General features: G+C 36.4%; 1 protein-coding gene across 2 annotated transcripts; it reads left to right on the top strand.

The window, feature by feature from the left end:
• The first annotated feature begins 299 nt into the window (after positions 1 to 299).
• Positions 300 to 27,428, top strand: LOC131935883 (retrograde protein of 51 kDa). Of its 2 annotated transcripts, XM_059292613.1 has the most exons (13): positions 300 to 455; positions 583 to 1,161; positions 15,316 to 15,502; positions 15,805 to 15,900; positions 16,053 to 16,211; positions 16,325 to 16,450; positions 16,601 to 16,821; positions 17,184 to 17,269; positions 19,565 to 19,591; positions 24,445 to 24,572; positions 24,683 to 24,787; positions 25,009 to 25,122; positions 25,758 to 27,428. In XM_059292613.1, exons 2-13 carry the CDS (start codon positions 683 to 685, stop codon positions 25,791 to 25,793), a joined length of 1,764 nt encoding a protein of 587 aa, XP_059148596.1. In that variant the 5' UTR covers positions 300 to 455; positions 583 to 682; the 3' UTR covers positions 25,794 to 27,428. The 2 variants fall into 2 exon arrangements, with proteins under 2 accessions (XP_059148596.1, XP_059148605.1); XM_059292622.1 differs by lacking the exon at positions 19,565 to 19,591.
• Positions 27,429 to 27,477: the final 49 nt, after the last annotated feature.

Consider the following 27,477-nt stretch of genomic DNA (forward strand, 5'->3'; position numbering starts at 1 on the left):
TAACAGCCATCAAGGCGGAAAATATCCAAACAAAAATATATCAACATACAGGTACGGTGGTGACAATATTACTCAGTGATCCAATGTTTCTGTGACCTTTTGTGACATGCGTAAATCTAATTTAATCTATCACAGAGAGGAAAAACTGACAGACCAGCAGTTCCATTAGAGCCACCTCATTCCTCCACACTCGGCTCTACCCCCGAGCCGTTTAGCTATGCAGCCAGACTAGGCCATTGTCATTAAAATGACGCTATGAAAATAGCCGTGGAGAACTAGTCCAACAGGTTTCGGATCCCGTCGTGGCCCGGCAGGAAAGCGAGGGTGCGACAAGTAAAAACCTAGCCTCGCGTCCCCAGTCGTCGCATTCGTCCCTTGCTACTCTCCTCGCAAGCACGCACGTTTCTCTCTCTTTGCTATCTCGCCGGCCGGCTAGTTAGCGAACCACAGCTAAAGTATATATCCACTTTATTTCACAATTTTTTTTCGTGTATTTGATTGTGATTTAAATTATTTCTTGTGTAGGTTTTGTAATTATTTATTGTGTATAATTAAAATATATTTTTTGTCTTCGTTTTCCAGGAAAGTTAAAACATTCAAGGACCGTTAAAGCTTTGCTTTATTGGAACTTACGAGTTTTATATTTCTCTGAACCCGCTTCGTTAAAACCAGAATTCTCAAGATGCAGAAGAAAGAAGAAGAACAAGGAGGCCGCCAGAGCCATATTCAGTCCAGGAACATCATCATCACCCGTTCCGACCCCCGGGCGACCCGTGGCTCCGGAATTTACTCCTCCAGGTCCAGCAGCGTCAATGTCCGCAACTCCATCTCCCCCGGGGTCTACCAGCAGCTGTCAAGCTCTGGGATCACCGACTTCAAGGGAAACCGCGAGAAGGAAAAACGCGAGATGCAGAACCTGAACGAGCGTCTGGCCAGCTACATCGAAAAGGTTCACTTCCTGGACGCCCTGGTCAAGAAGTTGGAGGCTGAGAACGAGGCTCTGCGCAACAGGAAAACCGAAGATTTCGAGCCCATTAGGGCCGCCTATGAGAACGAGCTCCGACAGGCACGTAAAGTCATCGACGAGCTAGGCGTCTCCAAGGGACACAGCGAGGCCAAGGTCGCTGGCCTTCAGGATGAGATCGCCTCCCAGCGCGAAATGTAAGTTACATTCACTCACTCTCTCACCGTCTGGCAATGCAATGGAAGTAAAATATTCTTGTACCCCCCCCCCCCCCCCCGTGCTCAATTATGCTCACTACTTCTTACGTTAATACATCAATGTTTTACATTAGCTGATTTGTCTCCCCTATTGTAGATTTATCAAATTATCTACCCTTGTAAAGCTAGTCTTATTCCAGTTCCATAGCTCCCAAAATAAAAATCAGCCCCTAAATTTCCATCAGTAGAAGTATACTTTATAATATATATATACACCTCATAACAAACGGTAGAAGCATACTTTATAATATATATATACACCTCATAACAAACGGTAGAAGCAGATTTTATTTACCACAGTGCAGCAAACTATAAACTTACATGTGTTTAAAAATAAATTGCCTCCCCCACAAAGGTAAACTGGCGCCCACAAAGTTATGTCGATGTTTGCTGTTCGTGTTATGGACATAATTTCCTGTTAAACACAGAATGGGCGTGTCCAGTCTAGCTCTTTGGCTCCCAGTCTAGCTCTTTAGCTCCCAGTTTAGCAAAGATCCAACTCCTCCCTCTTCCTTCCTCTCACAACACAATACATAACAAAGATACAACCTCTACATCCTTCCCATAACAATACAATACACAACAAAGATATAACATCTACATCCCTCCCCTCACAACACCATGCACAACAAAGATAGCTCTTTCCATCCCAAAACAATTCAGATAGATGCACACCCACCCCCCTGACATCACCATACACAACAAAGGTCCAACCTCCCCCTCACAACAAAATACACAACAAAGATACAACCCTCCCCCCCCCCGACAGCACAAAACACAACAAAGATAGATCTTACCATTACAAAACAATTCAACAATAGTACAGCCTATCTGTTACCATACATTACTAGTTTTACATGTACATTGATCAAAGAAAACACTTTACCCTTATAACCTTCAAGAGATCCACTGAAACTGCCCCCCCCCCCACCTTTTAATATTTCTGTATACAAGATTCCCTATTACAACCAACTAAGCATAACAAGTCCACCGTGTCTTCAGCATGTTATAAAATCTCTATCATTTCTCGCCATGACAAATTCCTCAGCAGACACAAATGTGACCTACGGGTCATCTTCCCATTTAGCCGTCTGCTGAGGTGAAACATTAAACCGGTTTGTCGGCTGCTGGGGGTGTGAACTAACCCCCTACGACAGCAGGTTGTTTCCTTACATCCGGGCTAGCATTTCACACTTTAGGTGTTTTCATTGTTCACTTTAATACCTTATAAGTATGTGGTTTTATTTCAACAAGAACGACACAAATCCACACAAAAATAGTTGCATAAAATATTTATTGTATAGATGGAACACTTTAACAATAACATAGAAAATACTTATGAGAGCAGTTAAACACAGGAAATAGTTATCATATAGATAGCATAATGCAGCTTAGAAAATAAACCATATTATATTGTAAAGACAAGATTGTTTAACGAAGAAATTAATTAGTGTAGACAGCACATGTTAAGATATGATATGGTTATTATAAACATAGCATAGCACAACAGGATCCAAACTCCCTTAGACGTAATGGCACCCTATTTATGTTAACCCCCTTACAGTATATTGTTCTCATTTTGGAACATCTTCAACTATAAGTTGAATTATCACTGTGCTCCACTATTCCAAGCACTCTTAGCGATAAAATCAATATTAAACCACACCAATCTTGATTTATTCTTTGTAGTTCTCCGATTGTAAATCTAATAAAATATTTAATTAACTCTCTAGACGCCACATCTGTTGCAGGCAATGTATGGGGAAATTTTCTTTCAGTATTGGTGTGTTCTTTTCTCTCAACATTTGATAGTCTACGTGTGCTTAGCACAGTAGCGAGAGTCTACGTGTGCTTAGCACAGTAGCGAGAGTCTACGTGTGCTTAGCACAGTAGCGAGACTAAGGTTTGATGGAAAACACAAACAGAACATGTGTAAAGAGATTGTGATAACTAAGTCGGATAAAGTGATAACCTGGACTTAAATGTTGACTATTTTGCTCACTAGCATTAATAAATGGTCTATTAGGGTTTTACAGTAAAAAAAATCTTCAGCAAGTTTCCCTTATAAGGTACTGGTTGTAGCTCCAGGGACTGAGGTGTGTTACTAAAGGGTTTGTTGAAATGGTTCAAACTTAACATGTAAAGACTTGCATTTATTCTGGTCATTTGTAAATAAATGACTAATCAGACACATTTTGTATTGAAGAAAATTGTCTTTGGGTGTCGCTATAATGTCTTTAAAGTTATATTAAGGGGTCGCTATAATTTATAAAATTGTATAACTTAGGGTCGTTATAGTTTATAATTTGGGTTGATTTAAATTGTAATTCAGTTGGACTATATTTTATGGTCGCCATATTTCTGCGACCTTTCTCAGCCTTGTGCCTTCTGCTGTAGGCTGCTGGAGCAGCAGAATTTACCGGCACCATAAAGTGCTTTCAGCCGGCATGACCAGGCACAACTCGCTTAGTCGGCCAAGTGTGAATAACCCGACTTGCCTGGTTGGCTTTTATCAATGATTGAAATGACGGGGGGAAATCATTGAATGAATCGAACACAAGCAAGCGGACTAAAGAACAGTAATGAATGCAAGGGATTTCAATGTACTATAAATAGATCTGTTGATCGAGCTTGTCAGATAAAAATCCCACGAAAACACCAAGATGTCGGACTTGCCAAAGGAGAGTTATTGATATCTGACATGTTAGGTTGTTATTCATAAGTTTAATCCAGAACATTTCCCCTGCAAGTGGAAATTCATAGCAATGTGTCGCACCTAGAGCCTAGCAATGCTGTAATGCGATCGATTCTAATTGGATGTTACATTCGATAAGCCGAAATCAATGGTTCAAGGTGCTGACCCTTATATGAAGGTTAAAGACTGAAGGTTAATCGATAAGGGTCACAGTTGAGAGGTCAGGGAGTTTTTTCTGTCTGTGTATCTCTGGATAATGCAATGATGGTCATCAGATGTTGAATAGGCTGGGGATGGGGGGGGGGGGGGGGGGGACAGTGTGGGTGGGAGGGTTAAGATAAGATGGTAGGTAAGGAGGTATACGTGCATGTTAATTCAGGATGCCTATACTTGGTATATATATATATATATATATATATATATATATATATATATATATATATATATATATATATATATATATATATATATATATAATGTGTATGTAAATATGTGTATATGAGCTTATGGTGTATGCCATGTTAGGATATAAAGTAGGCCATGAGGGCATATGTATAAAATGTATGCTGTATATGTAAGTGTGGGCAAGGCGTGCCAGGTGTATGCTGGGTAAGCAAGTATATTTGTTGACTTTGGTGTTTGCGGACGGGACGGTCTCCTGCCCTGACACGTCACACGTACGTCAACCAATCCGGGCCATGAGTGTATCTTCCTCGCTTGAATGAACACACCAAAAAAGGAAAGCCGTCCGATAAGGAGGGGGGGGTGGATTTACGTCAAGCCGGCGGAGCATAACCCGTCCGTCTGCTTTTGTCTGTTTTGTAAGTTTTACCAAATATTACCAGCAGGTAGGGAGGGGCAGAGGGAGGGGATCTTGTTAGACGGGATCTTTGGGAGGTCATAGTCATGGTTGGTTGCACACACAAGAGCCGGCGAATAGCGGTGTGGCGGTGTGAACGGAATGGTGGTGTTTTGGATGGTGGAGTTATATGTGGTGTTTTGGATGGTGAAGTTATATGTGGTGTTTTGGATGGTGAAGTTATATGTGGTGTTTTGGACGGTGAAGTTATACGTGGTGTTTTGGATGGTGTTGTTATACGTGGTGTTTTGGATGGTGAAGTTATATGTGGTGTTTTGGATGGTGTTGTTATACGTGGTGTTTTGGATGGTGTTGTTATACGTGGTGTTTTGGATGGTGAAGTTATATGTGGTGTTTTGGATGGTGTTGTTATACGTGGTGTTTTGGATGGTGAAGTTATATGTGGTGTTTTGGACGGTGAAGTTATATGTGGTGTTTTGGATGGTGAAGTTATATGTGGTGTTTTGGATGGTGAAGTTATATGTGGTGTTTTGGATGGTGAAGTTATATGTGGTGTTTTAGATGGTGTTGTTATACGTGGTGTTTTGGATGGTGAAGTTATACGTGGTGTTTTGGATATCGATGTGGATTTTGGGATTACATGTAGTGTTTCAGGGGGTGGGAAAACAGGTGTTTGTTCAATTAATGGTATCACAGGTGGTTTTTTAATCAGTATGATTACAGTTGGGATTTTTTTATCAGTGGGCTTACATGTGTTGTTTTTTTTTCGATTACATGTGATTTTTTTTTTCAATCAGTGGGATCACATGTCCTTATAAATTGAGGGTTTAAGTTTAAGCTATTGTTGAATCGGAGGTGTCACCAGTGGTGTTACAGTGGTGTTTACACACCTATGGTGTCTAAAGTGGGGCCGTATGACAATACCCACTACCATAGTTGCCTGACATTCGTGTAGTCGGCTCTATGACCTAATCCACTGTAGACTGGAATCATTACATCCGACGTAACCTTTAACCCTGTTGTTACGTGTCCCCTACACAACACCACATAGCACATCACAACTAGGGGGGAATAGTTATTTTTTTTTCAAACCGCACGTAAAGCACATTTCAAGCAGACGACAAAATGGTGTCTTCCTGAACTCGACCTTGACATTGCACACTGTCATCGGACGGTGACTCTGTCAACATCCGGGTATTTTTGTTACGGCTAATGGAAGCGGATCTTTCTACCCGGCCTCGCTGTATCAGGTGTTTTAATGTCGGTTACTTCCCTTGTTTTAATGTCGGTTACTTCCCTTATTTTAAAGTCAGTTACTTCCCTTATTTTAATGTCAGTTACTTCCCTTATTTTAATATCGGTTACTTCCCTTGGTTTAGTGTCGGTTACTTCCTACTTTATAATCTGCCGGGTAGGAAAGCAAAACACAACGTCTACGTTTTTATCAAAACAACACAGCCGTCTACCAACGAATACTTGACGACTCAGCACAGCCTCGTCTGAAACCTGCTAGCTCATCTATTCTTAGCGTCTCCAAGGATTGCGCAAAAAAGGAAAATCGATACCAAAATACAAGAGCCGCTTCTTTCCTCCCCCCCCCCCCCCCCCCCCCCCAGTCCGTCAACTGACACACACCCCAACGTCAACATGATCTTGTTGGCAAAAAAACTCTCCCAACCAAACATTCGTCCCGACTTCCGCTGTGACGTCACACGGTCTTGTGTGTGTGTGTGTGTGTGTGTTAGCTGTTTTGTTTTTATTTAATTTTACACGTAACATGCAGACACATTGCTGTCCCCTTTTTACACGCTAAACGACCTTTAAGTTTTAAAAAAAAATGAACTTATTTTAAAATTACCATTTTTTTTTATGGCAGCGAAACAAATTTCGAATGCAGGACGTATTTTTTTTTTAGAATGAGTTCTCAGGGTTCAGAGGAGATATAATACCCCAGGGCTCATCTAGGGGCAGGCTGACCTTTTATTTGATTCCTCCGTATCTCGAAAATGTCAACAGAGCCTTCGATGGCTATCGGCACGGATGCTGTCTCCGTGTTGACCGAAGATAAGATTCGTGTTAAAAAAAAATCAATTCTGTTAAAAATGGGGTGTATTTTTAGTCAGGGTAAATGAGATTTCCTTTAGTCAATCTATTTTACTAGACAGAGTTTATTTACTGAGGTTTTTTTTTTGTTTTTTTTTTTACTGTACAGAGTTGCATTCCAATTAACAATTTCCTTCATGAAAAAAAGATCGCGAGGACAAAAATATCCAGACGTTTTGAGAAATATGAAGAAGGGGGCGGGGGGGTGTCAGGGGAGAGAACGCTGATAGACATAATCAATATTCTGACACAAAGCCACCAGGGTTATCTTTTCCTGGGTTGTCGTGTGGCCAAACCAACCGCGACAGAAAGTAGAGCCGGATATCGATACAATGTTCGTCAAGTTGGCTCTAATCTTTATGGTCCATTTATGGTCTATTAAATCTCTCAGAGTGGCTGGGGGTTGTGACATCTGACCCACAACACGACGTAACAGGTTAAGTTTAGGGGGTCTATTGACTTGTTGGGGGTTTTTTTTAGGTTTTTTTTAGGCAGGGGAAGGAAATGTCTCAAATGCCAAGACAGCAGAAATCAATCTCTAGTTCCAAGCTTCGCTGCTGTTAAAGATTTCTAGTCATGTTCCTCTCAGATACTGCTTGCTATTTTTCTCTTTATTATTATTTTACTTACGTTTATCCAACTAGCACTAAAGTCGTGTGGCTTTGAATGTTGGACTTTTTTTACTTTAATCACAACACAGCTTTGAAAGTCAAATTACAATTAAAACACTTTTTTTTATATTTTCATTTATTGTACTTGCTTAAACTTATAAACCACAGCTGTTATTTTACCGGGTATACACTGTACGTACCCCCCCCCCCCACTTCCCCCCTCCCACCTACCTCTGATACCCCACCCCACCAGCGATCATCCAATAGTAAATGGTAGCTGTGTAGGTTCAGGATTAGACAACTGTCTACTCACCCACCCTGCCCTTCATTGTTTGAATTATCGATCTTCTCAATGCTTCGTGTGTCAGAGGGCGATAGTCTCAGGGTCATCGTCTGGCTGGGTAGGGGGTGGGGGTGGTCTTAGTGACGTCGTCTAGCTGGGGAGGAGAGGGGGATAGATGTATATCGATCTATAGAAGACGCGTGTACAGGTTCAACACAATTCACAATGCCTTGAGTATCGTTTGATCTTCCCTCGCTTCTCTCCCCCTTATCACCGATACAACGTGTCACAGTGCAGTTTGAAAAGCATAAATAGATCTATTTTTATATACATCTACTCAAATATCTCATGCAATATGTAAGATGTATTCCGCGAACCAAAACGAAATGCTTGGTTTTGCAAATATCAAATCAAGATTCCTAGTTTCCTTTCGATTTTTCCCTGCTGTTTCTCACATGGGTACTATCGATTTGTGTAAGACTTAAATCTTCGCGTGTAATTATCCTGTACAAAAATGGCTGTGCTTTATCAGCACAGAGACCTACAGTCTGCCGGCAGGCATTGGTTTTTCTACAGGGAGGCCCACGGTCTGCCGCTAGACAGAGGTTTGTCTACAGCGAGACCAACAGTCTGCTGGTAGACATAGGTTTGACTACAGGGAGACTCACAGCAAGCCAGACATAGGTGTGTCTGTACCGAGATCCACAGTAATCCAATCCGCCGGTGGATTAGAGATCTGGCTATCCCGTCAAGTTTGTGCGACCGCCATGACAACGAGGCCACACGTGTAAAAATAACCTCGCTGTTTCTGGGCTGGTTTTTTTTAACCTGCTAAGTTATTGCATTGTTTGGGACGTGACGCCATTGTTCGTTTTAGGTGGAGGTGTATTTTTAGTCATCACGTGGTTGAGCTGAAGGTCACATGACAACTATTTTATTCCATTTTTTAAAGTAAAAAAACTAAAATAACTTCAACACAAAACTAGCCTAGGAAGTTTTTTGTATATTATTTGTTGCTTGATGTGTGTGTTTATCATGCTGTGTACATTCGTGTGACTGTGTGTGTAGTGTGTTGTGTTTATTCAAGCGAATTCTCCAGTAGTACCTGCTGTGTGAGTTATCGATCAGCCAACATCTGTTTGACAGATGCTGAAATAAAATAGGTCACAAAATATTCTGTTTCCATTCGTACCTGATCGCTAGAGTAATGTCCCCTCATTCAAACAAACTACCAACTACTGGCGTAGTTTTACACCGCTTTAGGCTAGGCCTATATATAAACTAGCGTAGTCTACACACAAGCAGTGGCGTAGGCAGGGGGGGGGGGGGTTAGGGGGGGTTATAACCCCCCCCCCCATGGACCCCCAAAATGACTACTTTTTTACGTTAAGCTATAGCTATTGACTTGTGTCAATATTGTTTAGGGCTTAAACACTAAACACTTAAGCCTGGCAGCCTCTAGAACAACAATGTATATCATTGTGATGAGAATTGCCTGTAGAATTTAATTATGAATTTTATTATCGCGCTAAAGTAAAGTATAATAATCTGGAACGCAGTAGGCCAAGGGAAAGTTGGCCAAGGTTAGATCAGTTAAGGAGTGTCGAAAGGGAGGGGTGGGCTACGTGGGTAGGCCTTTGTTGTCTAATATGATTGTAGTGCAATCGGAAAGCGTCTAGAAATGAAAAACAAACAAAGGAATTGATTATTATTCGCATTGAGGTTCTATAATGTGTATGTTTTTACTACTTCAAACCATTTGAAATTCATTTCACTTAATTTTTAAAAAGATAAGTAAACTGAAAATGATAAAGATGGCAGAGGGAGGAGTAGGCAGGGGTGAGGGGAGGGGGGGGGGGTAGAACCTTCAAAATGACAATCCTTTACGTTAAGTTACAGCTATTGACGACGATGGACTTGTGTCGCTATCATTCAGTGCTTAAACAACAAACACTCAGGGTCGCAATAGGCGAAGGGAAAGCTGAACAAGGTTATCAGTTAAGGGGTGTAAAAGGGGGTGAGGGTGGGATGAATATTGGTACGTATCAATTATAAAATACTACCGGATGCACATCTGGCAGGAAGGCGTGGGCTTGACCCACAATTGTTGACACAAAACTTTGTGTTGGTAGGCTATATAAAAAAAACTGCGTATTTGGTTAAATATAGATGTAAAGCCAGGAACCTACAGTAGTCAATTTAGACAGAATAGAAGACCAATAATAATTTGCTTTCTTCTTCGTATAGTCGTGTTTTAATGTGTATCTTTTAACTACTTCAAGCAATTTAAATTCATTTTAATGATGGCGGAAGGAAAAAGGAAATTAAAAACTACTTTATTAACTGATTTCTTTACAAAGAAAAGTAAAACTGAAAATGATAAAAATGAAGATGGTACTATTGCTTTTCAAAGTACATTACATCAAGAAATTTCCATAAATTCAGCACCTTCGACTGTTTCTTACGCAAATGATATCGGCAATTTTATCAAAGGAGTTATAACAGACGATACACGGTTGTATTTATTAGAAAACATCTGGCGTCCTGATGAACTTTTAAAATTTCCAGCAAGCGGACAAAGAAATTTAAAGTTTCAATATTTGTGGCTACTTAGGTGGAACTGGTTGACTTATTCCAAATTACTTGATGGCGCATTTTGCAAATATTGTGTTTTGATTAGTTTGAATTATCGTGGTGTAGGTAGTCAGCCTATGGATAAGCTATCAAAAATTTCATTTTCAAACTGGAAAAAGGCAACAGACAAGTTTAATGAGCACCAGCAATGTGAGTATCATAAAAGAGCAATTTTACTTTCCCAAAATCGTAAATCGGTGATGGAGAAAAAAAAATTAACTTATTAAAATCTCCTTAAATTTATCATAAGTCAACAAATTCAAGAAAATCGTTTAAGATTAGCGCCCATAATAGAATCTCTAATATTTTGCGGCCGACAAGGAAATTTTTAGTTGGAGAAAACTGCTGAAAATGATGGAAATTTGATTTTTATAATTTTTTTACGATAGTGTACATGTGTTACTTGTTACAAAACAATAGCTAATACTAAGATAAGTTAGTCGGTGGCACCCACGAGTTTCTATTGTCACCAGCCACCAATACTTTACACGCACGCACTTACACATGCATATGTACACACACACACACACACACACACACACACACATATATATATATATATATATATATATATATATATATATATATATATATATATATATATATATATATATATATATATATATATATATATATATATATATATATATATATATAAAATGCTGGAAAAAATTTGAACCCCCCCCCATGAGACGATCCTGGCTACGCCACTGCACACAAGAGATAAAAGGGAATGGCTCCCACACACCTACAGACGTTATACCATTTCATCTTTGACCCTTTAATTAAAACTACTAATTAGATCCTCTTCAGTGTGGGTGTGTTATCTCCCCTCTCGTCACTACACAACGTTCTATAATCCCTATTCACGAAGCCTCCTACAACCTATCCCTAATGTTAACTTTCTTACTGTTACAGCACGTTACCTGGACGTGGGCGAAGGGGGGGGGATGGAGGTTAATAAGTGCTAATTAAATTTACCCCTGTTTCGGCTCTGCATGACTGATTAGATCTACGTTCGTGACGTGGCATGTTTTTGACGTCCGTCAAATCACTGACCTGAATATCGTCTCCCCCCCCCCCCCCTGCGACACATGGTATCATCTGGTTTTATTTCTGTGTTGGTTAAGGGAGGGGAGGGGGGCATAAGAAAGACTTAAGAATCGCAACACATTCTCGCGTATACCAAAGATCGATACTGGCGTAGGTTGATAAATAAACCGGAAACGGGTCACTCTTCTGAATGATTTGTAGCGTCATAAATAACCGTATTCGATGTTTTTGTAGATTCGCAACAAGATAAACGTATTCGACTACTCCATGGGTTTTGCGTGTGGTTGCATTTAGAAATGCTATTCATTACTTAATGTTACATTTGTATAGGCCTACTCGAGTATATAAATTTTGATATACATGTTACTGAAAACCTTACACTAAAGTACAAGGTACAATTAGAAATCAAAACTAGATGTAGAAAATACCATTTGAAAATATGGAAGTTTTGTGTAAAGAGGATGGCTATGGTATATTAGTGGGTAATCTCTAGTAATTTATTTTTTCAGTTTTATTTCGTATTTTTCCTTTGAACAATTTTGTTACTGTTTTCATAAACTTGATCAAACTTACAGTATTCTCCAGAACTTGAAGAGTTCCCTTTTTCATCTCAATATTTCATTGACATGACGTCAAATGTATGTGTACACTCTCGCGACAAGACAAACTATGGCAGGGAATGGGGAGGGAGGGGGGGGTGGCGTCCCTGTTTGAAGTTGCCAGTGTACCACGTGATAAGGCTTAGCAAACAAAATTTTAAGATTAAGATTCTAAGAGATCGCTGAGGAGGATATTTTTTTCTCGGCACTATTTGCTTTGTTGAGGACATAAGTAAACACACTTACCCGTACAATTTTTTTTTTAAATAAAGCGGGGTATGACAGCCTGAACTGTTCTGAACGTAAGATTTGATAAAAGACTTAAGTTGAGCTGTCTGACAAGCCGGCAAGATAAAAAAAAAGTTTAATGTACGAGTCTGTGAAACCTGGCCACTAATTGGAGACGTAACTCGTTTTGTGCAGACTTACTACTAATACTACACAATAAATTTATGATTTTATATTCTCCGCGATATCTCGTGGTAATCAAAAAGTTATACATTTTAAATTGAATGGGCGTGTGGGGTACATTCCTGAACTTTCGGTTGAGCCGTTAAGCATTATCATAGGGCTTCTAATTAATATTTTGGCGCACGCAGCCTATTGGATGAATCATCAAGCTAGCCGCCCATTAAACATAATAGTTCTCCCAGATGTCTCCATTAGTGAATATACTTTTAAAAGTATAATTTTCGTATAGTATTTCACTCGCGGTCAACGTCTGTTTGATTACGTCATCGCCGCCCGCAGAGTTGGGATGAGTCCAACATGACTCAAGCATAATGTGTTTGTTTTGTTTCGCTAATCGTTAGTTGTTTTTTTTTCCCGTGCACATTTTTTATCAGTCACACCGTTGCTAGATGCAGCCACTTGAATTGTGATGCACACTTCACAAAATCCCACTCTTTACGGCCCCGGGGGGGGGGGGGCACAACTTAGGCAACAGGTGGTTTTTCACTAGCCGTGTCTAGGAGCGGGGGGTCCCCACCTATGACAGATGTCCGCGTAAAACTACATACATTGTGTCATCGTTTTGTCTCGTATCCCCATAGCTGCGAGCGTTTTAAACTTGTGCAAATCCGGTAACACTATAGCAAACTGAATCGGTCTACTTAGTTTATAAAACATAATTTATTACTCATTAATTGATTAGTTTTAAAAGTAATTTCCTTTAAATAAACTCTGTTTAGTTTCAACGCTGAATATAAATGTATGTTGATTGTTTCTCCTCCCCACACCCCACCCCGATCCCCTTTCTTAACACGACTCCTTCTTCCACTTTTTAACCCCCCCCCCCCCTCCCCCCAACAGTCTAATGAACCGGGCTTCCTGTTGTTAGGTGTAACACCAGCCATCAATGTCAACCTACCGCAAAGTTTTAAAAAAAAATGTAAATCTTGGGCTAAATTCTTGTCAAGCACAAGCACACACACACCTACACAAGTACACACACACTCATACATACACACATACAGGCGTACTTATACATTCCCGCAATTCCTAGTTAAACGCTGAGATATTCACAAACAGCCGAGATATTATCGGATCATTGTGTCACACGGCAAGTTTTTGATCGATTTTCTCCCCCCCCCCCCTTGCACAAATGTTCCTGCACATTCTTGTACGCGGTGTACTTTTGATGTACACAATGGCGAGATGGTGGTGATTATTTGCAATGGGCTTGTCACTTTTTAATCGGCGATGAATAATTTTACTTTTAAGTATAGTTATTGAGATTCAAAGATGCGAGAAATTTATTTTTGAACTTGGTTGTGCAATATAATAAATCAGAAACTTTAATGGCGGGAGCAAACACCATTGCACTCTATATCGTTATAAGTGGACCCTATACTATTTCAGCTCACTTCTGCATGCCTAACTGTAGACCTATAATAATGTAAACGACTATTACATTTTGGTATAAAGATACACAAACGCCATGATCGGCCACCAGATGCCAACGATCGCTAAGTTTAGGCTATTTCGAGACACAGAGAAGCCACGCTGACTTGGCAAGGAGTTATTGATTTTGTCTGGCTAGATATTAGCTAGTCTGGGTCAAAGGTGAACGGGCCGGGCGGAAACTCTTGAATCGGCCAAAAAAAACATGTCATTGCTACTTTAGAATTCTATTTTCTAACCAGCTAATGGGAGAATTGCGTGATTGGCTAGGTGTGTTCAACACGACAGCCCTGTGCTGCCTGTGGGAGGGGGTATGTGTAGGAATGTTTTCGATAATACATCACCACTAGGGCCTAGACATGTCAAGATTGACACCTAGGCTTCCGGGCGAATCGAGTAGTCTAGAGTTACTTTTTCCTATATCTTCTCAACGAGCTCGATTCGTCTTTTTCTTTTCCATTTACCTTCTGGTCATAAAATATAATTTTACTTGCGTTGTGTTTGCTTAATTGAATAACACTCATTACCTTAAAAAAATCTATGACCGAAACTCTAAACAGTTTTTTTAACATTATGACCTGACTAGTTTTTAATATTTACTCACTTAATATGGAAGAAAAACTCATCAATTTTTATAAAAATGAAAGTGGAGCCACCGTACGACATAAAATGCCATTGTAGTATGCCGGACGCCATACAAATAGCCACCTGCCAAGTCTGCGATGAACAGCCTTGATGCCATCTATACAATATTTCACTGTTTCTCCGCATGGACCAGCTTGGGGGAAGAACAAAAGCGACATTTAATCAATACTAATTAGATAGCTGGTGGCGCCCTCTGGAATAAAGTCTCGAGTGCTGTGTGAGCACGTTTGACGTCATATCAAGACAGGGGGAAATGTCGTGTTCTGGAATATTCGATGTACGGACTGACCCCGGCAAAGAGAAAACTTTTCTTTAAATTCTTCTTTAAGTAGTAACTTGTATGTCGTGAACTGAATACTATCGTGGGTTCAACAACAAATTTGTTTTTAAAAAAAAACTTAACCATTTGAATCAGAACTGTTGTATAATTACCCATATGAAAAATGTTAAAGCTATACTCAGAGCGCCCTTCAACATCCTCCCCATTCACTCTCACCCCTCCACCCACCCCACTCGTACACACACACACAATTTACATAATATTTTCTGCATAAGTCTTGCGGCCATTGGGTTGAGTAGGCTAACTCCAATTACTTACGATATGAAACCCAAGGGAGGCAATCAGTAAATTGTAATTACTCGTTTACTTTATTTTACTTCCCTTGCATTGCTCTATTAAAATCTAAATTCTAATCTTTGTATTAGTTAATTTAAACCAATATTTTAAAAAATATTTTTTTTCTTTTCAGCATTCTTACCCTAGAGAACCAAGCCAAAGACTACAGAAAGAAGATCGACACCTTCGGAAACCAAATTGGAGAGTACGAGGGAGAACTCCAGACCCTGAGACACAGAGTTGGCTCCCTTGAAGATGAAAATGCTAAGATCCGTGAACTCTTGGAGAAGGTCCAAGCACAGTGCAGACGTCTTCGCTCAGTACGTCATGTTTATACTTTCTCAAACTTGCAATGCTTTAAAACTTAAGGAAATCGATAAAAATAAAAGAAATTCTAAATTAATGGTGCTACAGTTTGTAAATCTAAACCACATTTTTATTACATTTGTGGCAACAAAAAAAAAATTTGTAACTTATAATTATAATACATATAATTTCCTTAAAAATTTTTTGTCTTGTTCTAACATGTTTGATAAATTTTATATTTTATTAATTTTAAGTATACATAATTTTTTTTATGCCAAATACTAAATAAAACTTTGTACTGTTTTTTTCTACTTAGGATCTGGATGCTGAGACAGCAGCTCACATTGAGGCTGATTGTCTTGCCCAGACTAAGACTGAAGAGGCTGAGTTCTACAGAGATCTCCTCGACCAGGTAACTATTGTTTCTTTGTTTTTAGTTGGTTTTTTTTTGCCAGATATTATAATTATAATAAGTAGACCTAATACCCACACAAAAAAAAATTATTTTATATGGCCATGTGTATACAATGTATCTAACAATTGGTTTTTTTGCTGTCCACCTAGTATGAGTTGATGAAGCCAGAACCAGTCCAGATCAAGGGCATGGACTATGCTGACTTCTGGAAATCTGAATTGGCCAAGTGCGTCAGAGAGATCCAGGCTGCTTACGATGAAAAGATTGACATCATCCAACAAGACTGTGAAGCTAAATACTCTGCTCAAGTAAGTCAACATCACTACAACTAAAGAAACCTTTACAAAAAACATTTTTTGAAGTAAATTTTAATGAATTTTGTCAATGTACATACGATATCAACTTTATAATTTTTCTTCAGATTAACCAATTGCGCTCCGGCAATGTTAAGGATGGCATGCAATTATCTCACAGCCAAGAAGAGTGCAAGAAATTGAAGGGTCAACTCCAGGAGAAGAATGCTGCTTATGCTGATCTTGCTGCCAAGGTAATTTATAATGCTATACTTAACTAATCCTATTGTTTTTGCTATGTGTTGTCGTTTTTTTTTTTTATATTTATTTAAATTATGCAGTCCATGTAATTAAAAAAAAAATTTAATTTCCGCTCATAAAAGTCTCCTTGAATTTGTCCGCAGTTTGCCACCATCCAAGCTGAGCGTGATGAACTGGCTCGTCAAGTGAGTGAACTGGAGCGCGAGTTGGAGGAGCTGAGAATCAAGTACAACCAGGACTGCGAGGCCATGGAGAGCGAACTCCAGAGTGTCCTTGCCCAGTTGCAGCACCTGATGGATGCCAAGATGTCCTTGGAGCTGGAGATTGCATGCTACAAGAAGCTGCTGGAGGGTGAAGAACACAGGTCAGCATTTTAACTTTCTCTTTCTTTAAACATGCTTCAAATTTTGAACTTTCTTTAATGTGTTAGATGAATAGTAAATTCATTTTAAGGATAGCATAGCTATTTATAAGACATGATATACATTCATTTCGAATAGTAAAGAGTGCTGTATCCTAAGTAATAGAGATTTGAAAAGGATTCAAACTAAACAATATAAGAGGGAAATTTTATTAAAGCATTTTAAATATAAATAAAATACTAGCTCCGATTTGTAAAGCAAGCTGCTTCTACACTGGTAAGTCAGTGTAGGCCTAGATTTGTACGATAAGAAATTTGAGGTAAGAATGCCCTAATCTGACTGAAGTATCCCTGACTTGTTTCAGGGTTGGTCTGAGGTCACTCGTTGAACAAGCCATCGGAGTACAAGGAAAAGGAGCCGCCAATCTGAAGGATGTCATCCAATCATCTAGTTAGTATGGCACCCAGTTGTGCCGAGAGCCTCCGGTGTTCCATAGTTCTGTTCTTCAGACTTCTCTTAGAAATTTACGCAAACCTTTTCAATCTTTTTAGAGGAAGAAACATTTTCCATGTGATCAAATAGAAAATCAAAACCTGCATACTGTTTAAAAACCTATGCAGTCTATTTTGTACCAGCTGTGACTAAATTTTAGAAATTTTAACAATTTTAGACTTTAAATTTTCTCCAACTAACATTACTGCAAGATGAAGACATGTCCAATGACAAGCTCCTACTAGACTATAGAAATTTCCAACAGAGCTTTGTTAGAATAATCTAATGCCTCGGCCATCTTTGTGCTAGAAACTTTTTTTTCTACTTGAAAGACTGCCATTATGATAACAAATTTTGAATATATGTTTAACAACTTATAGTGTTATGGGCATTTCATAATGTTCCATAAATAGAAGTTTGGTGCTTTGTACTTTTCTAACCATTGTAGTTGATCAGTACTTTGTACTTTCTATCATGGGTGCTGGTGTGCTCGGCTCTTGGTTTTGTCCTCACAATTTATTATTATACTTGTTCTTAATCTTGTACTATTAATTGTTTTTTATAGTTACTACTACACTGCTTGGATCTGTCTTGCTTCAGACTACTTTCATACTCAATTCAGTTCAGTCTTGTGTGATAAATACAAATGTCCACTTACAATGTGTACGTTAGTGTACCATAAATACTTGGACAGAAAATGTTTCCACACTATTTTTTTTTATTTACTGGTTAAGTTGGGTGTTGTTTTTTTTTACCTCCACCAACTATGAGGTTTAAAATTTTAAACAAAAAGGTTGTGAAATTTACTTTATATTTTTTGCTTGAGCGCTTGAGCTGTTAAGCGTGAGTGAAAAATCAGCATGACTGCATGATTTTCACCATGCATTTCAAGTAGTTTGCAACTGCTTCCTTGCTGCATGGAAGAATCAATAGCTGGATGATTAAATCTGACAAAAAGCTTTTATTTCGCACAAACAATATTTGCGTAAGGGCATTGATTATGGTAAAAAAATATCAGATTCTTGATAACATGAAGTTTAAAAATCAACCAAGTTACACCTTCATACTAACAAATCCTTTGACTGGAATTGTTATAGTGGAGACTACACCTCCGGTAAGTAAACTTTCAAATGTGCTTTGACTGATCATATCTGTCAGTATTCACTTTCCACTGTGCTGTGAGTTGTTTCTTGCATTGTTTCAAACAAGTGCTAACTACAATCACTTATTGATTGTGTATAATTATGTGATACTTTTTTTAAAAAACATTTTTGAGCAAGTTTTTTTACCTTGTCATTTCCCTGCTCCTTTTTATTTTATTCTGTGATAAATTCAAAAAACGTTCTGACAGTTGGAATATAATAATAATAATAGCCTAAAACCTCACAACTTTCAACAGAATTAGTTTACTTCTAATGGTGAAGGGAGATGAACATGTTTTAGCAAGTTCATTCCAAATACAAAAACTGCTTAACTTTCGTTGCTGGCTTACTGTTTGCTAAACATTCCATTTACTTGGAGACATTTTCTGTTCAATCTTATGTTTAGATAATAGAGATTTAGATATTTTCCATTATATCTTACGGCTTTACTGTAACCATCATAATTCATTTAATGTTTTCCTTAACTTATGAGTATAATATTAAAAATGTGGATTTAATAACCAACGAGACTAGCTTTTTTATAAAATAAATGTTGCAATGAATCACAACTGCAACTATTTAAGTACCACATTTTTTACTAATAACTTATGTAACCTATAGTATCTCCCCCAGTTTCAAATTGAAATCAGAAATTATTTTCCACAATCAAGAAGATGATTTCATATTTAAGTTTATTTTCTGATTTAACTACAAAATCTTGCTTTCACACATAAAAAAAATGTATACCCTTTTTTGTCCAATGTTAAGTGTTATATTTCTTATTTCTATCGACAAATGATCTTTATTTACAGAGTTATTTCCTTTAAGCAGTTTTGCTATGTTGCAAAGTCCAACAATAAAAGATATACATAAGACAAAAATGTTGGCCCTTTTTATTTATACTATATTGTGTAAATGCAAGAATCCACAGTGACTGCCCTTTGATTGCTGTGTTGCATTTAAAACACATAATAAAACAACTGTGACAAAATAGGTTGAAAATTGTAACATTTTGCCTACTTGAAAACCCTACACACTAAAACCCAAAACCCTAAAACACTACATTTTGTTATTTCCAAAAAAAATATTCATAGTTGCTTTTCGTTCCCAGAAACTAAAGAAGAAGAATATGAACTAGGTATGAAAACATAATTCATACAATCCTATTTTAAAATTTACCAATACTGAAAATCTTCTATATTCCTTTTGTGTTGACATTTAACAGCTTCATTATAATTTATAAATTATATTTAATTTTAATTGCACACGTTTTATACATGTTAAAATTAAATGGGATTGGATAAACAGTGTATATAACAAACAAAAAAATTATAATTAAGCTTACTCTAAAAATTAACTCTTAATTAATTAATTTTTTTGCCAATTAAAAAACAAACTTCTCTGGTAATAGGTTACATATCAATATTCCTCACTACTATCTGTTTTTAAAAACTAACACTAAAGATAATTACAGAGAAATGACATAAGAATCCCAAAACATTAAGCTTTTTAACAATTTAAAAGCTAAAGTCATTCAAGCATAAATTATTTGAGCTTTTCTAAATTTTATGAATGGCCCCAGGCCAAGTCTGCCTTGTCACCTGTCAACATTTTTAAAATTACCTTTATAAAAATTAGTGATCTTTAAGATGCTCAGCATAAAGTTTTATCTAAAAATTGAAAGTACTAAAAAGTTTTATTTTATAGGACTTTAAGTGCAGTGTACTGATTTTGAATAGCAAAAGTATATTATTAAATCATAAGATTATAATATTATTCTCTTTTTATTTTGAGAAGAGACAACTGATGTTAATTTAATCATCAATATCAAAATATGCTAATTCTCTAAAAAAAAATCATATAAGTAGGTCACAAAACAACAAAAGTAGGTCAGGAAATATTTTCTCAATGGAAAATTTTAATGTTAATGCTTCTTGGGCAGGATTTAAATTATCAATATTCCTCACTACTATCTGTTTATAAAAACTAACACTAAAGATAATTACAGAGAAATGACATAAGAATCACAAAACATTAAGCTTTTTAACAATTTAAAAGCTAAAGTCATTCAAGCATAAATTATTTGAGCTTTTCTAAATTTTATGAATGGCCCCAGGCCAAGTCTGCCTTGTCACCTGTCAACATTTTTTAAATTACCTTTATAAAAATTAGTGATCTTTAAGACTTAAGATGCTCAGCATAAAGTTTTATCTAAAAATTGAAAGTACTAAAAAGTTTTATTTTATAGGACTAAGTGCAGTGTTCTGATTTTGAATAGCAAAAGTATATTATTAAATCATAAGATTATAAGATTATTCTCTTTTTATTTTGAGAAGAGACAACTGATGTTAATTCAATCATCAATATCAAAATATGCTAAGTCTCTAAAAAAAAAATCATATAAGTAGGTCACAAAACAACAAAAGTAGGTCAGGGAATATTTTCTTAATGGAAAATTTTTATGTTAATGCTTCTTGAGCAGGATTCAAAATATCCATTAACTATACAACTTTATATAAACCTAGTAGAATGTGATGCATCCGTGCATTAAAAATAATATAATAAAAGAAAAGAGATACATCCTTGATAAGTCAGTGAGGTAGAGATTTAGAGATACAGTGTAGGTGACATTGTGCGAAGCCATGCGCATCGAAATACCCTACCCGCCGTACCCTCCTCAACCCCTTTCCCCCCCCCCCCCCCCAACAGTGTTATTTACCAAGTAGGCATATATATAAAACGCGCACTCTTAAAAACAAATCTCCAACCATCAGCATTTTTTACTGTAGGCTTGTACTTGTAGGCATAGAATTACCGTGTCACGTAGAGTGAAAGCCACAAGTGAACAGAAAAAGACAGATGCGTTGGCTCAACTTGAATGTCAAAATAAAATAGCGTCACGTTCACGTAGGGGCGCTAACCGCGTATGACGCATCTAAACAACAAGAGGGCACCTACTTCACGATCGCACCATACTTATAGGGTGGGCGTGTTTTAACAACAACAGGGGGTTGTTAAACGGTACAGTGGTTTTCGAAACTAAAGGGGAGTGTTTCGGTGTTGAGTTTACCTTTTGCCAGCTCCGGTTATTGCGAAAAAAATTATTCGAAACTAACGCTGAAAAGTGAAGAGTAGCTAATGTCATATGTGACGTGGGGGGAAGGGAAAGGGGGACCTATCTAATATAGATGAAAGTATTACGTCTACGTTGAAAAAATGGGGGTGGGAAATAGATCTTTGTTAATTCCTCCCTCCATGACTCTTATTGTGTAGGTTAGAACGTAAGTTTTGAAGCGTTAACGTGGAAGGGAGGATATCTGATTTATTTTCAATGGTGAATCTCTAGACGGCTTATTCATTTATTGACTTTAGTTGTAGGCCTATTCTTTGTGTGCGCTCAAGGATTTACGTCACCTTTTATTCTTTGCTCAAGCAGATCCTTTCAATAGCAAATGTATGTCTAGTTTCAATCGTTAAAAAAACTGCATACATATACAGATATTTTTTTTAAGAGCATGTCATTCATATTAGATGCTTCTTAAGTAGGTCTTGGTCTTTAAAAAATAAATCATATAGATAATTGTTACGTTGAATAAGGGTCTGATCAATTCGAACCAAACTTTAGAGGATAAAACACAGTGAAAAATAAAATGAAAAAAATCCGCACAATAATGTCGCTAGACCAGACATGATTATTGATTATGTAATGAGGCGTTTCTGGGTAGCTGGAAGAAACCAGACTAGAAAAATCAATAATTACTGGTAACTTTCCTCCATTAACAGGCATTAATAAACCGTAGTAATTTTTTCTTTCTTTGTCGACACGGCCTTTTTTAAATCCCTATTCTTTTTTTTTTTTTTTTTTTTTTTTTTTTTTTTGTAGACAGACTTGTATGTATTTGCCTTACGTGACAAACGTCGGTAGAAATAAAAGTATGTAAAATGTGGGTCAAAGTTCATTAGTATTCACGACTGGCGTAGTTTTTTTAAAATGATGCCTTATACTGCCTTATAGTAACCAACATATATTTTTAGATTAAGTTAATAAGCTCAGCCAACAATTCTATTTGAAAATAGCCAATCCCAGTTAATTATTTATTTTGATATCAATTTTTTAAAAAACCTGGCCCGTTTAGTTGTCAAAAAGGTGCACTTGCAGCTTACCTGGTATTTAAATAAATTATAATCTCGCATTCTTCAATCTTCTGCGAATAAAAAAAATGTACAATCATTTTTTTTTCTAATTAAATGTACTTTAGTAAAGCTAGAGTTTTCTTTCTCAAAACAACCCCATTTTGATTTCTTTTCCCACTATTTTTTTATTTCTTACACTTTTACTCAAATTTCTCCCTATTCCGTCAAACTGATGCTCCGTTTTAAATTTAAATTAATACTTAGGGCAGGGGCCTAATAAAGATAAATATCTAAACACATTTCCTTTAAGAATATTTTTATGAGAGGTGTATTTGTTTTTCATGGATGCATTATTTTTCATAATACAACCTCTTCACATGATTAATGGATATAAACCCGATGTTAAAGTAGGTAATAGATCTAGTTAACATTAAAGTAAAGCCGATTTCGCATTTCGATTTACTTCCATGATGAAACAGAATAGGAAAACAAGTTGCCGCGTTTTCCTATTCTCCTTAGCTTTTGTTTACTATTGATCTGAGCATCATTTTTTTTGGGGTGTACCTCGGTGATTGGATGCTATTCTATCTCATTCGTGGGAAAGATCAGGATTTAAAAAAGATGAGTTGAACTTCATTTAATGTTTCACATTGCCAGGTTGTGACTTTATGGAAGACACTTATTGAACGTTTGCATTGTAAAGTTACCAGTATTTAAAATAATTACAAACGTTGATGTAATAATTATTCAAATATTTTTGTTATTGTTTACTGGCTTTTTAACGAGATTTTTAATTACTTCTTCCATCAACCAAGTCCCAGCCTGGAAAACAGTTTAAATTACTCATGAATTGTATTTGCTTGAAACGCCTTTTCTCACTTTTCCTCCATTGTTGTATCCTCAGAGCCACACAGCACCCAATAATTCTAACATATTTTATATTATATAATATATTTCATTATTTATTAATTCATCGCAATCGTTCTTCAAAAAATTATAAGTAAATTACCAAATGCTATTGCTCTATTAACTTTACTAATTTAATCCTGATAATCTTTGTTAAATAAAAAACGTCAGACCAGTATTACTTTTTTTAAAAATTCAATTTTAATATTGACTTAATTGCTATTGACTATAGACTGCACTCAAATCTTTTTTTTTTTCTGCTACCAAATAGAATTTCCAAATTCAGCAACTTGTTTTTCCACCAAAATAAAATAATTTAGCATTCAATCTGTTTGTACTATGCTCTTCTGAAAACTTAATGTTGGAGTTTCACAGTAACTCTTTCAGGAAATAATTTTACATTTCTCATTTTGAAATGCTGGCTGTATCTGACATCCAATAGTAAAGCTTTGAAATAATAGCAATAAATTTATTATTCACTTTGTTTACAATTGAGCCTTTAACATTTTTAGCATTTAGCTCTAACAGTAACAGAGAAACACTGTTGTTATGAAAATACCAATCTTTGATCTCTAACACCAATAACTTAAATAAAATGTTATATAAATAAAATATGCAATATATTAGTGTAGCTAGACTAGTTTTTTAAAGAAAAACTTATATTGACTTGTATTATTAAATCAATAATCAATCACTTGCATTGCCTATTTATTTTACAGTAGTTTACAGCACACCTAGAATTTGTTACGGTGAAACTTCATGTTTTAAAATGCAATAACTTTTTATGTACCATGCTTTTGACTGTGGCAAGTGTAAAATAACTGTTTACTAGTCTGTGTATTTATTAATTTTTAAATATAACTGCACAAACTACATAAACAGATGCTTATAAGAGAAAAAAACAATTTTCCAAAAATGAACATAATAATAGTGTAACATTGTTGTTTTCAGCTTTGAGAGAATCAACCGGAAGTTTGACTGTCCAGAGATCATCCAAGGGTCCTATTGGATTCGCCAGCCTTGACCACAGTGGTGGAAATGTTGTCATTGAAAACACCACATCAGGTGCTCGTGCAAAGGTAATTTTTCTTTACTATTAATTTTCCAATGTATTCATTTACACATGACTAGAGCATGTTCACAATTTATTTCTATTTCTGATGTGTTTTTATTTATTTTTAAACTTTAGAGCCAGAGTTTGAAGGGATGGAAACTGGTAAAGACATCTGGTGGAAAGACCACTTGTGAGGTTGACTTGAAAGATTTGGAACTGACAGCTGGTCGCCAATACACTGTAAGTATATTTTGAATTTTTACAGAGGCAATAATTGTTTTTAAAAATATCAATGATAATTTTCATGGAAAGTTATCATTTACTGCAAGCAATATTAGATAAACTAATGATAAACTTTGTGTTTATTTGTCTAGAAATCCCATGATTGGTACATGAACACAAACTAAGACAAAACAAAAACAATCTTCATATATCAAAATGTTCTTGTTTCTTTCTCCCAGGTATGGGCCAAGGGTGCCAAGGACAGGGCAACAGCTGATAACGAACAGGTTGCAGATGTTTTCTCATTCGGTGTTGGAACCTGTGTTTGGAAACTGCTGGATGAAGCTGGCAATGTAAGTTGTAATTCTGCTTATAGCAAGTAAACTTCTTTTCTTCTTCTTCTTCGTTTTTAGTGTTGGGAGGGATCGAGCCTTATCTGCCAGAGGGTTTGAACTCGAGACTTTTTTTCGAATTTATCAACCATGAGCTTTGCCGACTCGACCATGCTTCCATCACAATTAAGGATTACGTGTCAACTGGTTTTGCGCCATTGAGGCCATTGACTCCGATTTCAGCCTGCTTTTCTTTTTGGATTTGCTTCCATAGCCTTTGTCCAACCAAGAACAAACTACAAGGCAGCAGTTGTTTGATTTTGGAGTTGTCTCTCCTAGAAGAGTGGCTGTCCCCAGCTAACGAGCCTCATCTGCCAGAGGGTTCGAACTCGAGACTTTTCGGTTTAGCAACCATGAGTTTTACCGACTCGACCAAGTCGACCCTGCAAGTAAACAATTCTGGCCAATAAAGTCAGAACTAAAAATAAAAATATCAGGAAAACATCCACAACTATGATTTATTTTACATCAATCATAGTATGAATTATACTGGATGAAAAAACATTGTGCTTTTTAATGTAAATAATATTAAAAAATCCACTATTATTCTTTCTTTCCTACCTAAAATTTAAAATAACCTCTTTACTGTTTTGCAGGAGAAAGCCACTCTTACTGCCAAATTCAGCGGTTAAATGGAGTTAACTCACTACGCCTGACGTGGGAATGTAGACCACTCTTACTTCTCCATTTCCGTTTCGTGATTTGGTTGAATGGCAGCATTTACATTTCGAGGGCATGGAGACATGGGGCGGGTTAAGAGAGGGATATTTTTTAGAGTGCAGAAAAAATTAGATTACCGATACAGGTGTATTTAGACTTTTAAATTGGAATTTATTTGGTCAAGGCGTATGTTATATAAACTGAACATAAAAACTTGTAAGCAATTGTTTTTAAATAATTTTCAAACTGTTGTACAGACTGATGTTTCCAATATTTTTTTTTTTTCAAAAAAATTTTATACCTATCTTGCACAAACCATTTTTCTAACAACTTAATAATCACTGATACTTCAAATTTTTTAATCTTTTAAGTACGATCATTGATATAATTATATAATGAACACTGAAATTTTATAATATAGAAAAGATAAAGAGTAATAAATGATTCTAGGTTTATGTTTTTTACAGTAAAATGCCTGAATCTGTATTCTGCTGCAGTGAGTGTGATCATGTTTTGTCAATATTCCCAGCAAATGGTTGATTGTGTGCTTTTCCATTTCATGTGATTTTTTAAAAAATAAATTTCAAATTTTTCATTTCTCAACTTCAAATTCCATTTTTGCACAAGTAAATTTGGATTATTAACAAAGATTAACATTCCTAATTTTATTTTATTTTTGTAAATGAAAATACAGTTCAATATTGATGTCATCACCAGTTCCAAATAATCAAAGTCCCTTTATTTATGTGTGTATTGATAGGTTTTGTACGACCATGTTAGAAGTAGATTTTATGTAGTACAATACGTAGTTTGTATGCAATGTTGAACCCATTATTACAGAATGCCTGTATACATGAAAAAACAGAATGGGACTATGTGATAAAAATATAAAGATAATGGAACATAAAGATAACTAATTATTTGAGTTGCTGTATTTCAAATTATTACTGTGTAGTAAACTGTAAACTCAGGTTGTGATTTTTTTGGAGTAAGCTCAAAGGTTGTGACCTCGACATTGAACAAGCATGTTTTTAACTACATATTTTTTAAAACAACGATTGAAAATTCCAAGGTGTTTTCCTACATCTGTGCAAGTCTGGTAATTACACACCACAAGATGGTCATGATACACACCACAGACAGTTCTTTGCACGGCTATGTAAATATTTTTATGAATGATTATTTTTTCTGCATCCAGCTTATGCAGGCAAAACTTAAATTTTATTTGTTTCCTGCTGCCATTTTTTAAAAAATATTTTAACAAGCTGCTCTACTTTAAAAAGTAAATGACCCTGACAGTGTCATATATTTTTTTCAAATACATTCCTCTAGTTATAATTTTGTTTGTTTCACATTTCATATGCAAAGAACTTTTTTGGCCATCCCAAGTTGAATGTGTATTAACAGTATTGTGACAGAAAAAGCTTATTTTCCTTACTGTTTTTTTTTTAATTGTACACATCTCAGGCTTTTGACTGCAGAATGGGAGTGAGAAAGAAAATTCAAGTAGCTTAGACTTCAAGGTGCTCTGTGTATAATTAGGGTTGTTTTACTGCTTTCAAATGTAATAAATAAATATATAATAATATATATTCTATTAAATATAATGAGTTGTTTGCTTGGCATTTATGAGATTGTGGGAACTGTAGCCGAATT

This window comes from Physella acuta, unplaced genomic scaffold (assembly GCF_028476545.2).
Source record: "Physella acuta isolate Inbredline_101_S28 unplaced genomic scaffold, ASM2847654v3 ptg000013l, whole genome shotgun sequence".
Lineage (NCBI taxonomy): Eukaryota > Metazoa > Mollusca > Gastropoda > Physidae > Physella > Physella acuta.